Source organism: Staurois parvus, unplaced genomic scaffold, assembly GCF_062004578.1.
Source record: "Staurois parvus isolate SC_StPar_1 unplaced genomic scaffold, SC_StPar_1.0 ptg000564l, whole genome shotgun sequence".
In the NCBI taxonomy this organism is placed as follows: Eukaryota; Metazoa; Chordata; class Amphibia; order Anura; family Ranidae; genus Staurois; species Staurois parvus.
Window position 1 is genome coordinate 10,633,369 of NW_028318360.1, and position 14,999 is coordinate 10,648,367.

The following is a 14,999-nucleotide window of genomic DNA, read 5'->3' on the forward strand; positions in this document are numbered from 1 at the left end:
TAAAATGAATAGGCAGGCTTAAAGCAAAGTACATTAGCACATGCAGTGACACACAAGTTAGGCAAACCATGAATGAGCCCTAAGAGTTGGAGTTTGCATGTTCCCCCTGTGTCTTTGAGGGTTTCCTCCCACACTCCATAGACAAGCTGGTAGATTAACTGGCTCCTGTCTAAATTGCTTCTAGCATGTGTATGTATGAATGTGAGTTAGGGACCTTAGATTATACACCCCTTGAGGGTTAGGGACTGATGTGAATGTACAATATATATGTAAAGCGCTGCGGAAATTGATGGCGCTATATAAGTACCTGAAATAAATAAATAATAAAACAAAACTATAAGACTTTGAACACATTTTATTTGAACACACTTGGAATGTGTTTGGCACATTTAAAATGAAAGTTTGATTTTTAAAGCTGTACATTTAAAACATTCTGCTTTCTGCATTTTAAGTGTGATTTTCAGCAAAATGCACCTTATAGGAATAAAATGGTAGCACATGTTAAAAGCATCTAGAAAGTACTGCAGCGCAACTGTACCACATGAACAACACAGAGGTGTAAATAATAGCTTTTACCTGGCTTTTTCTTTGCACACTCTCGTCTGTCTTCCCACCATTTCCTGTAGATTGTGGGCACTACCCCTTACCTATTGCTTGTTAGACTAATCTTTGTACATTTACTGAGTCATTTCCCTTAACTGTAATCCAGAACTATTGTTCAGATGGGCAAAGCACACTTGCGTCTTGAAAATGTTGTCCCTATGTGTGGCACATAGTACAGACAGGAGCAGTACTGTTAGCACCAATGGTAATTAAAATTTTTTTTAGAAAATTGATATTAATAAAAGGTAGGCACACAAATCCTCTCACATTAACCCATGTTACATCCAATGAAAATGAAAGGCAAATAAATGAAAATGAAAGACAAAATTATATTAGAATAAATACCCTTTAAATGGTAGGAACGTGCATCATGATTGTGTGTCAACAAAGCCATTGATCAATATGTCTGCAATGACACGGTGATCACAGCAAAGTGAGCATGCACCAACATAGCTGCCAACTGTCACGAATTAGCCAGGATAGGCACGGATATTGATCCGTTGTCCCGACCTGACCTTTTCCCAAAAACAAATTTGCTCAGACAGACAGCAGTGCCGCGGGTGCCCGCATCTGTGTTTGTGGTGGCGGGGTCACAGTGCCCACAAAACAAGGGAGAACACAGGTACAGATCCCTCCCCCTACCTCCACCCCCCTTCCCTGGCAGCTGATGTTCTTCAAGCGGCGGTGGGGCTGGCGCTCTCATTGGGGACTCATTAGGGACTGAGAACATCCCTGGGTAAGGTGAAGCAAGCAAGGCTTGCAGTTGCAATTGGCTGGGAGGTGTCCCACTACGGTCATGGATAGGCAGACCTTCCTTACAGGAAGGTTGAGGAACTTGTAGGGGTGTCAGAGATATCATAGGAGGGCAGAAAAATTGTGGGGGTGTAATGTTACATACAGTGTATAAAGCACTGTATAAATTGTACGCTCTATATATACGCCAGCAACAAATAAATTAATATGTTAATAATATGCCCATAATAAATACATTCCCCACCTAATTAAAGTACATGATCTGCCTAAAATGGCTTTCTGGACACAGAAAAAAAGGTGTCCCTAAAAACATTTTTGAAACGTTTGCAACTATGCACCAAGTGTTAAAACATGCTAAAATATCAAGATTTGTTTGTCTTAATTTTGGGTGTGTTTTGTTATTTCACTTTTTTACAGTAAGAAGTAAAAAAATATTTTAAAAGACTGTGCACAAGAATGCACCTTATTACATGTATTCATGTTTTTCCTATTTTGTGCGTATTTTATTACTTTAGGCAAAGAAAAAAGAACTATAAATTAAATAAGGTGAAAACACAAATACACTGGTTTCTTTAAAATGTTTGTTAATTTTTTACATTTTTTTCTTACTGTTAAAAAACATCACATAAACTACACACAAAAAATAAATGGGGGAAAAACATTAAAAAATAAACAAAAATAAAACTTCAGCAGACGTTTTTATTCCTGTTTCTCTATGGGAGAATCACCCCTCTATCTGTGCTGGTGAACACTGTCACTAAAACAGAAAATGAGGGGAAACACAAATATTTAGGAGTAATCCCTGGAACAAGAGAAGATGGGAACTCCATTATGTTCTAGGGACAGTAGTACATGCATTTTGGAAGATTTCCTTTAACTACCTGTTTCATCTCAGGGACAGAACATGGTGGCAAAAACAACCTGTCAGAGCTTTTAACACTTCCCTATGCCAACTAAACTAAAAAAAAGTTTGGTTATTTATACACTTTAATTCTATATGGGGTTTTTTTTTACCTTGCAACTGTCATATTATGCATATAGCACTCTAAAAAAAAAAGTAAATATTTGAAAATATATTTAAAATAATATATGTATTTGCAATATTATATCATAGTAGTGCAATGTATTGTAAATCAACAAATTACAAAGTTCAATGTCTCTAAATATCCAGTGCATTTGTAGATTCATGACACACAAGCCACTAAAAGAAAAAACCTGTTTGCACACATTCTGCAAGAATAGAATATGGCAGAGATAATGCAGTATTTTATGTTTAAAAAACACAGCAAACATTCATAAAATTAACAATTTTTTCAAATATTAATAGATACAACATCAGAAATACATATTGATAAATTGATATGTAAATGAACTACAGTATTTTAATTGAATAAAAAATTTGTATATCAATTTACGTAGTCTAAGTGAACCTACAGAACAAAATTTAAATACATCTGTATTTTAACATACATTATACTGCATGGTATCATAGAAAGTACTAAGGAAGTGCAATGTCCCATAAGAAGTGTAACTTGCCTCCCACTAGTGCCCAGTCATTTAACCAATGGCATGCATATCCTGGTGGACTGATATTGAGAAACTGCCTAGGCAGAGATGCCAACTAATGGGATCCCAATGAATGACTGACTGTCCTGACTTTCCTGATCAGCATTGATTGCTCCAGGTCAGTGACTCACAAAGTATTTTAGCCAGAAATGTTCAGGCAACTAGCTTTTTAAGAGAAGGTAAACAACCTCCAAATCTGACTACGTACAACTTTCCATTTAAAGTGATATTAAAAGGTTCCTTTATAACAAAAAAAAATAATAAAGGAATATTAACCTGCTCTGTGTAACGGTTTTGCACAGAGCAGCCCCAATCCACCTCTTCTCAGGTCCCCCCCCCCCCACTGAGTGCCGCATGCTCTGGGGGCACTCATATGTGATTGCTCTTGAGACACACAGAGGGGGCTCCACCTGACCCCCCTGATCCCTCCTCACTGGCTGTGGTTGACAATGGCTCCCGCTGCTGTGTCTCAGCCAATGAGGAAGGAGAGTCCCAGGAAAGCCTTGACTCTTGTGCACAGCAATGGATCGCAATCAGGCTTAGGTAAGTATTGGGGGGGGGGTGTTTGAAGGGGGTTTTTACCTTCATGCTAAGAATGCAAAATAGCAAACTGCTAAATACACAGATAAATTATGTATATTAGAGGTGGTATACCTAAGGATTGTGCTTCCACCCATTTATTCCTGAGATTTACACAGTTTTCACGCACAGCACAACCCTGTCTGGCAGGGCAAGAGACCTAATTTTTCTCCTATGCAGTGAAGTACTACAAATAGGTCTTGTACATGAGATTGCAAGAGGTTGATACCAAATCAAATTTAGATAGTCACACTGCTTGCAGTTAAACAATACATAAAAAAGATTCATCATAAGTATTAAAAGTCTAAACCGATTATGAGAATAGGACATACTTACAATTAAGGTGATGAGTTAAGAAGGGATATTTTCCAAATGAACAGCAGTCTTGTGTTTCCAGAAAGAAAACTCCCTGATATATCCTTTAATTGCCTTTTGACCTAACATAGTAGCATCAAACTATGGGCTGCAAAGCAAACCTACACACAAGAATTCCAGTTGCCATACAAGCGTGGCTCCATTTAGAATATGGATTTTACAGTTATCAGTAGTCACTTAACCCTTTTACCTTCTTCCTTTGGTGAAGGTTACCGAAAATACACAAATAAAGTTCTTATTTCCTTTGGTTCTACAGTAAGAACAAAGTCTTCTAGGGTCTTTGCAGGTTGCATTTGATCTGCAAGACAAAAAGAATTTCCTGTCACATGTGGTTAATGAGTTAGCAGACCAAAGCGGTGGACATTAAAAAAAAAAATCATAAAACGCACACCGCTAAACTAATCTACTGCATTTTATCACGGTGTACAATCTTCAGGGGTTTTTATAAAGAAAAAAAGGATTGTTTGCTTCAAACTTAAACAAAAGTGAAGCACAGGAGTCTGTACAGTGACAGCGGGGAGATTTACTAAAACTGGAGAGTGCAAAATCTGGTGCAGCTGTGCATGGTGGCCAATCAGCTTCTAACTTCAGCTTGTTCTATTAAGCTTTGACAAAAACACCACTGTATAACACATGGCACGTGGTTCATTAGAGTGGACCCCTCCCTCACCCACCTTCTCCATTACCACACTTAGTTCTAAATTCTCTATCTTTTCCTTCCCTCACTTTTCTACTATTCTCCTAATATGTCTCTTTCCTCTGTTCATCTGGTTCTGTATGCCAATATAGCACTGTGACAGACCCAATCGGGACAGGAGCTTTTGGAGGGGACTAAGGGCTAGCCTTCTACCCACTGACTATGGCTCATAGAGGAGACCAGGGATTTTGTCTGCTTCTCCCAGTCAGAGCATGGAAAAGAGCTCAGTTCAGCCCCTGATCTCATGGAAAGAGCGGATCATTCTCTAATGATGAACGCTGAGAGCAAAGCTTGGATTAATTCTGAATAAAAGATAATAAAGCTTACCTTCTTTATTGAAAAGCCAAACAAATGAAAGAAAGTATTTGTAATGTACTTTGTGTATTCAGGGTTGTGGGCTTTTTGCCGGACTGTCTGGGGTGGGGTCCCTGATTGGTCTGGGTGCCTGGCTGTTGATTAGCTGTCTATTAATTAGATCACTGTTTAATTAAGTTACTGTTAGCTGCTAGCTGTTCATTAGATGTACTGATGATATTACTGTTTACAGTTTGCATTGTTTAGGATAATGTAATCAAGCTCTTAACTGATTGTGTGTGGCATAAATTGTGTGTGAATTTTCAGTTCAGTTTCAGTTTGCTCCTAAGCTAGTGTCGTCTAGTTCTTGGGTGCAATGCCCAGCTATACATTCTTCCTGTGTTTCAGTGGCAAGGAAGCAGCTCTCTAACTGAGGCACTCAGGAGGAGTATCAGGTGGTCCATCAAAAGCACAATCATGCTAAGATCCTCGTGCAGGAATGTTTCCTGGTCTCACACTCCCCGTACGGTCTCAGGTCCACTCCGATGAACCACCTGTCACATGTTATACAGTGGTATTTTTGACAAAGCTTATTTGAACAAGCTGACGTTAGAAGCTGATTGGCTACTATGCAAAGCTGCACCAGATTTTGTCCTCTCAAGGTAAATCAACCCCAATGCATACTTGCACATTATGGTAGAAGCGCACCCACACACAGTGGAAATTTAGTTTTGCTTTAAATTTTTTTTTAAATTTACTTTTGCTGCTATGTTTACTAGTACTATATAAAAATACCTTTGTTCTCTTATTAAGCTGCAGAACTTACTATATGACTCTAACATACTTCCTCCTGCATCACCCCAAGTTTGCTAGACTGTTTCAATTGCGAAAAAAAAGAGAACTATGCATTAAACGCATGCATGCATACTAGCACATTAGGATTTAAACGGGGGCCATTTTTTTTCTTTTTTGGTACAGTTTACTACCACTTTAGTTAGTGCCTATGATGCACTGTATATGGAGGATGAAAAAGGGTACTAGTTTGAAAAAATTTTTTATTGATACTATATTTGTGACATGATCATTTAAGATAGTTATAGGCATATCTAGATACAGATTCTAGATTTTTTTTTTAAATCTTTTTTTTTTTAAAGGAATGTCATGTTGATGAAAAGGGGGGTTTATAACCCGTTTCTTTTCCTTTTATTGCCATCTGTGTCCTTTTGGGGAGATTTTGCTCCACTCCCATACCCAAAACAGGAAGTAAAAAGAATTTCCTCCAAAGAAAGGGAAATCCTTGTTGTCACCAAGGTCCCCAAAAATAATGTCCTCACTGGAAAGTTTCATCTCTATTACTGTTTTGGGGACAACTCAAAATTTGACATTTTTGTTTTAATTTCCCTTTTGATGATAATGGTAAGAAGGACAAAGAGGATGAATCTCCCTATTGGGGACACAGACAGCAATAAAAACTGAAGGGGGGGGGATCTAATTCCTCTCCACCACTCTATCCAAAACTCAAACATTTTTAGCCTTTATTTCTACTTTATTTTTTTAACAGATGTCATTTCATATGTCTTGATCCAAAGTAGAACCTGAAAAGTCCCAATATTTGTAGTTCTTTTTCATATTATGGCATAATTTCTTAGGATGTGGCACATACTGATATTTTTACGCCACTCTATTGGTTATCAACTCATATCAAAAAGTGAAGAGAAGAATTGGCTTCTTCTTTTAATTTTTTGTGCTACTTAAAAAATCAAATGCATCAATGTAGTATTAAGTTTTGTTTTTCTATTAATATAAGATCTGTGTAAAAGGCAAAAAAAAAAGGAAACATTTTGAGTGACCGTCTCCTTTAACTCACCTTTGGTCTTCATCGTGCGCTGTGTGGTTTTCCATTGCCATCTCTCCATGGTGTTTAGATGCCAAGTTCCAGTAAGCGAACGCTCTTCCACAAATGTCACATCACCCAATCCTTTTAAAAGAGACTAAGCACAATACTATATTTATTACACTCATTCTACCTTAAAAGAAAAACCATAAATTACTTTATATTATATAGAATATCAGAAGACAAATATTATTAAAATGACCCTGAGCAATATGTGCTCAAAAAAAAGGAGAGGTTGCCTTTTAGAGAAAAACACATGTTAAAGCATATTAACTAATTTACAGATACATGTAGCTGAAATTATATGAAAATCAAAGACTTAGGGCCCATTCGCACTACAATGTATGTGAGAGAGCAGGAAAACACATGTGCAATGACATAAGTTGGCATGCTGTGTTGTATTATAACATGCCCTTCTCATCTCAGTTTTTTTTTTTTTTAACATGTAAAGAGTCTCCGCCATGGCAGAGGAGCCAAACTTGTGCTGGCCTGATGTTTTTCCTGTGCACTATTCTTCCTTCTACTGGCCACAGGTGCTATATATTCTTTTTTTTTACTCCCACTGACCACCAAGCTTGTAGCACTTTTTACTCCCATTGATGCTGAGGCATCTTCTACTCCCACTGGCCACAGTCTGTCCCCCAAACTCTGAAAGATGTATAAATAAATCATAAATAAATTCAGCACATTCATACCTATAGATGCTATTGTGTCACTGGTTAAAGACTGTGCCTTCTGTATATAAACCACAGGATACAGTCTGCAGCAGTGAGGAAGTGGAACCCACCTTGAGGTTAACACTAGCTGGTTTGGAGAGAACTGGGTCTTCATCAGCCTCATAGAGGTGCTGAATCCTAAGAAGTACTCGATGAAAATCTGCAGCAGTTTTCTGTTTATTACCTGCAAGCATTCATAGAAAATTGTGTGAGAAATCGGTACTCCATCTCCATTTTTTTAATTTAAGAACAGAGAGGGAGAAAGAGACAGAGGCTCTTTTAGATTTTTTTTTGTCTGTACATCATTGGGGAGAATTTTTTTGATCACTTGCTGTCTTGGTGACCAAAATCCAAAATCTACTGTTAACCACTTGAGCTCCTGAGGATTTACCGCCCTTAATGACCAGGCCTCTTTTTGCTACTCGGCGCTGCACTAATTCAACTGATAATTGCGCGGTCGTGCAATGCTGCACCCAAACGAAATTTACATCCTTTTTTTCACACAAATAGAGCTTTCTTTCGGTGGTATTTGATCACCTGTGCGCTTTTTATTTTTCACGCTATAAACAAAAAAAGACCAAAAATTTTGAAGAAAAACAATATTTTTTACTTTCAGCTATAAAAAATATATGGTAAACTCAAAGTTAATTATAAATTTAGGCCAAAATGTATTCTGCTACATGTTTTTGGTAAAAAAAAATCCCAATGAGTATATATTGATTGCTTTGTGTGAAAGTTATAGTGTCTACAAACTATGGTATAGATACTGCAATTTACGTCATTTTTTTGCTATACAGCGCTGTGCTAGTTTAACGGACAATTGCGCGGTCATGCAATACAGTACGTAAATGAAATTTATGTCCTTTTTTCACACAAATAGAGCTTTCTTTTGGTGGTATTTGATCGCCTGTGCATTTTTATTTTTTGTGCTTTGAAAAAAAAAAAGCTGACAATTTTGAAAAAAAAAAAACAATATTTTGGACTTTTTGCTATAAAACATGTACAGTAAAAAAAAATTTAAAAATCAAATTTCGTCATAAATTTCGGCCAAAATGCATTCTGCGACATGTCTTTGCTAAAAAAAAAACCCAATACGTGTAAATTAATTGATTTACGTGAAAGTTATAGCGTTTACAAATGACGGGAAAGATACTGGGATTTTTTATTTTTTTTTATACTAATAATGGTGGCAATCAGTGACTTATGGCGGCGATCAGCGACTTATGGCGGGACTGCGGCAGACATTCTGACACTGGGGGGGAACTGACTTGGGGTCACGGACATCCCCAGTGACACCAATACAGTGATCAGTGCAAAAAAAACCCACTGACACTGTACTAATGGCACTGGGGAGGAAGGGGTTAACTTTATTTACTGAAAGAGTTAACTGTGTGAGGGGAGTGTTTTACTAGGGGGTGGGGGTGTGTACTGCACAGGGGGGACATGCTGATCAGGAGAGATAAACTCTTCTCTCCAGCTCACCATGTCAGGAGCTGACAGGGAACTGACAGAAAGCAGAGCTACTGCAGCCCTGCTCTCTGTCAGTGATTGCCGCTAATCGGCGGGACACAGCCGGTAATGAACAGCTGTGACCCGGCGACTGACATCCGCGGCCGTGATCGGTGGGACAGGTAGGGCGGTGGCATGCCTCGTGCACGCCCCCTACCTGTTTTGCAAACACACGTTTTAAAACGTGGTTTTGCCCAGCCGTGCCGCCCTGCCGCCGTATTTCTACAGTGGCTGGGCGGCATGTGGTTAATGGACTTCTATGGACAGTTACTATGCAAAATATATAAAATAAATACTCTATATACCAAGAACAACCAAGACCATAAAGCAAAGTCTTGTCCTACCAAAAAGACAATTTATTACTATAAAAACATACATGTATACCTATCGCCATTAATATCCACCCATCATGCCTCCATAACCTTGTAGAAATACTCCTCATTAGCAAAAATAGAGGAACTGACAATATGTCCCCTGGGGAAGCGAAACCTTCTACTGTGTCCTGGTCACCACAAAGGGAGCAAGGCAACATCTCCCCAATAGGGACAGAGGCAGCAATAAATACCTGATGGTAGGACTAACCATGGTCCCCTCTGCTAAAAGAGAGTGTTTTGTATTGTAGTCTCCCCATTGGAAAGATTTCCCTTCACTCCTTATGTCCCCAATCACCTGAATACCAAGTGGAAGATGGCAATCTTCCAAACATATGCAAAGGCTGCAATAAAAGTGAGAAGGGAGTTTCCATAATTAAATTCTGGGACTTGTAGAGCACAGGACAGTACTGAAATATTTCTACAGAATTACTTGTGAGTCACTTGTGATTTAAATTAATATGTGTTATGGTTCGCTGGCATTACTCACATCCTCATTAAATGTGTATATGTTCTTATAAAATTCAAAAAATGCTGTGCTCCAAAATAAATAAAATAGTGATAATATCTCTTGTGTGCTAATAATCAAACTGCAATCTCATAATAAACTAACTGTGCTAAATAACAAATTTCAAATATTCATATTTCAATGCATATAATTTCAATCAACATGAAAAGCAGATTAATCATCTGTGTTAAATACTGCAACTGAAATTGTGAAAATACTCAAAAGTGCTAATATATCTGATATAAGCAATACACAAAAGACTCTGTGAATAAATATATAATGAGAGTCCCAAATTGAAACTGGTACTATGATCCAAAATATAATTGGTGAATTTCTGTGACTCCTTATTAAGATTTTGCTGTGCGCTCAACTCCCTGTAAGCCTAGTAGATAGGCTTACTATGCTTTTTGTTCACAATGGGAACACTTGTGGCATCATCTAATGGATAATGGATGGATATCCCTCAGGAGCTTCTCGGTAATCCTCTCCTTATATTCCAGTATCCCTGTTGGGATCTCTCTCTCCTTCCAGTGCTGCTTTCTCCTCCTTCTCCCCTATCCTCGGTTATCCTCTGTAGCAGAGTTAATAAATAAAGAAAGAGGAATATAGTGCTTTCTCCTTTTTAAGGTAATCTTTATTGTGTGCCTGGTAATGCACTCACATTATTTAAAAACAATATGCGCTTGATAAAATCAAAAATCCTCTGCTGTGTATGCCGCATCCCCCTGATGAAGCCACGTGGACCTGTGGCATAATGCGTAGGAGAGGGACTACGCCGTAACTACACACCCGGTGGACGGCGAGTATACACTGTGTGCGGCGCACACAGTAGAGGATTTTTGATTTTATCATTATATATTTATTCACAGAGACTTTTGTGTATTGCTTATACCAGATATAATAGCACTTTTGAGTATTTTCACAATTTCAGTTGCAGTATTTAACCACTTGCCGTCCGCCTGCTGTTTATAAATGGCAGGGCAGTGGCAGTCCAGGGGCGGGTTGCCGTTCATAAACGGCACCCGCCATTTCTAGCTGTGCGCGCTCCCTGGGAGCGCGCAGCACCGCGATAAGGTGCCTGCTGTGTCCTCTGGACACAGTGAAACACCGATCGTCGGGCAGGACCTCTGTACGAGGTCCCAATCATGTGATCACTGATTGGCCAATCAGTGATCACATGCAAAGTAGTAAGCAAGATGTCACTTCTGACATCATTGCTTACTACGTGTGAAATCTGTGAATGATCACAGAGGTCACATGGTACAACGCTATTCACAACAGCCTTGTACCATGTGACAAGCTGTGACCAATCACAGCTCACTCAGTACTTCTCAATGACTGCAAGAATGCAGACAGAGAGAAAGAGAAATGATTGCTTTTACATCCTATATGGGTGTAAAAAAAAAAAAAAATTCTTCATCACCCCCCACAAGTAGTACAGTGTCCCCATGGTGACACTGTACTGCTAGCGTGACAGTATGTAAAAAAAAAAAAAAAAATAAAATAATAATATAAAAAAATAAAATAAAAATGTAAAAAAAAATGTTTAAAAATTATAATTTTTGGTTATAAACTAATTTGGATTTTTTTTTTTTTTACTAAAAAAATAACGGAATAAATTTTGGCCAAGATTTATGATGAAATATTATTTATTTGCAAAATTTTATTAAAAAAAAACACTTTTTTTCAAAATTTTTGGACTTTTTCATTTACATCGCAAAAAAAATAAAAATCCCAGCGGTGAATAAATACCACCAAAATAAAGCTTTATCTGTCTCAAAAAAATTGTAAAAATGGTAAAAAATTCATATGGGTACAGTATTGCATGACCGCGCAATTCTCATTCAAAGTGTGATAGCGCTGAACGCTGAAAATTGCTCTGGACAGGAAGGGGGTAAAAGTGTCCGGACTGGAAGTGGTTAACACAGATGATTAATCTGCTTTTCATGTTGATTGAATTTATATGCATTGAAATATGAATATTTGAAATTTGTTATTTAGCACAGTTAGTTTATTATGAGATAGCAGTTTTATTATTAGCACACAAGAGATATTATCACTATTTTGTTTATTTTGGACCAGGACAGTACTGCCTGTTTACTAGATAGTACTTATTGTGTACTCATTCCACCAGCTGCAGGCTGGCTGGTTGAGCCCACCCCTCCTTAAAGGCACAGAAGCGCACTGGACACCCAGCATATAGCACAATGGAAGCAAAGGTGTCCAGTACACCCTCCCACCAACTTACCAACAATACAAACAAACGGCAACTACCCTAACCTATAACTGGCCTTCGCAGCAAGAAGCACATGGAAGGGTGACACATGTCAAAAAACAACAAAGAAAAATTCCCAGCTCAACTTATGGACCAGCCTGCAACCAACCAAACTGTTCTGTCTAACAGTTAGAAACAGGGGTTTAGTTTGCACATATTTGCAAATACGTGTGTAAGCAAACTGAACCCTTTTGTAACTTGAACTGTAAGGCAGGACAATTTTGCTTTGTTGTTGTTTGACATGCATTGCCCTCCCATGTGCTCCTTGCTGGGAAGGCCAGTTATAGGTTGGGGCAGTTGCCCTTTGTTTATACTGTTTGATTATTGCGACGGCAGATGTCAGAATACAAAACCCTGGAGGGAGGATTCGTCAATCTCCACTGTTAGCAGGAATACAGGCTGAATGAAAGAAATCTACAGTATACAGTACGTGTATGGCCAGCTTTAGATTCAGGCACAACAGGTTCATTTTAAATCTCTTATTTGTTTTCTCACCTTCCACTTTCAAGGAAAGTTACAGATATAAAATAGTGAAGTTCAATCATTTTTTCATATATATTTTCAATTTGTTATCATGCAGTACTTTAATATTTTATTACACATAGCAAGCATGTTTGTAACCATTTACGTTTTGTGCCCAATATAAACAATGGTACAGAAATACATGTGTATTATAGGAGTGCTGGGCCCCTTGAATGAAAGAGGATACAGTGCTCATCATAAATGAGTACACCCCAACAGATTTGTCAGAAAACCTTTCCTTTCCTTTCAGAATCAACATTTTCTATGCAACAGTATACTACAAAATACTCCCACAAATGCGGGCCATTGATTGCAAACAAGATTTGTTAATTTTCACACACAAAAAAGTATTTTTCCTAACAAATGCATTCAAGACCATGTTGCAAAAATGAATACACCCCAATGAAAGGAGCAAAGCTAAAGTTTAGACAATAAAATCGTAATTAACAAGAATTCAACTACAGGCGAGTCTAATTATTCATTAAATAGGTGTCCTGCAGACAGTTGACTATAAAAGGGCATTACTTTACAAAGAAAACCCCTTCCCATTTCATATCACAAGGCCTGAGAAAGAAAATAATTTCTTTACACAAGAAATGTGAAGGCGAAGAAGAAGATTAGCAAAGCTTTACTTATCAGTCAGAATACTGTAGCAAAAGTGATACAAAAATTTAACAAAGATGGAACTGCAACCATCTCACAGAGCCGTCTGCTGAAGTGAACACCTCGACAGGAGCGTTTTCTGATGAGAAGGATTGAAGAAAGTTGCCATGCAAGTTCAGTGCAGTTTAGGTAAAGAAGTAGAAACCCAAACTAGGGTAATTGTTTCCCGTGACACAATACGGCGTACACTGCAGACGAATGGCATGCATGGGTGCCACGAAAGAAGGCTCTCTAAAGCACAAAATAGCCTGCCTAGAATTTGCCACGGCCCATGATGAAAAAGAAGACGACTATTGGGACTCTGTACTCTGGAGTGATGAGACAAAGATAAATGGTTTTAGAACGGATGGCTTCAAAACTGCAAGACGTCGCAAAGGTGAGGAGTACAAAGAAAAATACATGGTGCCTACAGTGAAACATGGTGGTGGCAGTGACCTTCTGTAGGGCTGCATGAGTGCTACTGGTATCGGGGAGCTGCATTTCATTGATGGTATCATGAATTCACAGATGTACTGCTCTATATTGAAAGAGAAGGTGCTACCATCACTCCGAGACCTTGGTCGTCGTGCACTTTTCCAACATGACAATGATCCAAAACACACATCTAAGGCCACTGTTGCATTTCTGAAGAAGAACAGGGTGAAAGTGATTCAGTGGCCAAATATTTCTCCTGATCCGAACCCAATCGAACACCTATGGGGAATTCTGAAGAGACAAGTTGAGCATCACTCTCCATTCAGCATCCAGGCTCTAAAAGAGGTCGTTCTTGAAGAATGGAAAAAGATAGATGTTGCAATGTGTTGGCAACTTGTTCATTCCATGTCTAGAAGACTTGGTGCTGTCCTTACAAATCATGGAGGTCATACAAAATACTAGATGTAATAGTTTTTGTTGTAGGGTGTATTCATTTTTGCATCAACTTATTTGATTAACATTGAAGATTTTGCAATCTAAGTTATATTATTAACCTTACTTTCATGTAATGAGCTAAACAAATGTTCTATATAACTCCGTTTTGTCAATATATTTTGGAAATTGTTCTTATGTTCATTGAGATATTGATTACAATCTTAATTTTCAAAAGGGGTGTACTCATTTATGCTGAGCACTGTAGGTAGTACAATTCCTGACGTTTGGAGGCAGCTGTCAACAATGATATCTCAAAGAGTCCCAAAAACGTTTACAGGGTATTGAAAGAATGAGATCGCCACTCCGATTAATTCATTATTATTTACTTTGACATTGTTTTAAATACTCTACAATACCTGCATACTATACAATACCCTGCAATATAAACATTGGGGAAGAAGTAATAATAAACGAGACACAAAATTCCTCCCTGTTCCCAATATGGAGGTTGTGTAATTGTAACGAATGGTCTGTGTTAAACCTTGACTTCCTGTGAAGACAACAGTCACCATCATGTTTATTGTGCAAGCGATCACTTAGAGTTTGACAATGCTGTAGAAGACATACCTTTGTAGAAGTTGTGTATATGCTCTGTGTGGTTTGAAGAATACCTCCAGCCAGGAACACTGAGGATCTGAAGGTGAATGTTGGGTGGTAATACAATGGGGACAGATGGCATTTTTTCAGTTGATGATTTTCCTGAATGGCAATAATTATTATTAGATAAAACAGGCTATTAACAAGAAGTTAAAGTGTTACTAAACC

General features: G+C 38.1%; 1 protein-coding gene across 1 annotated transcript in view; it reads right to left on the minus strand.

Annotated features, from left to right (window-relative positions):
* Positions 1–337: 337 nt before the first annotated feature.
* MAN2B2 (mannosidase alpha class 2B member 2) overlaps positions 338–14,999 on the minus strand; it is a 62,754-nt gene continuing 48,092 nt past the window's right edge. Inside the window, exons 16-19 of the mRNA XM_089691599.1 lie at positions 14,802–14,933; positions 7,549–7,661; positions 6,735–6,858; positions 338–4,174 (exon numbers count right to left, since the gene is read on the minus strand). Of these exons, the coding sequence (XP_089547725.1) occupies positions 4,086–4,174; positions 6,735–6,858; positions 7,549–7,661; positions 14,802–14,933 (458 nt within the window). The 3' untranslated portion in view covers positions 338–4,085. The remainder of the gene's footprint in view (positions 4,175–6,734; positions 6,859–7,548; positions 7,662–14,801; positions 14,934–14,999) is intronic.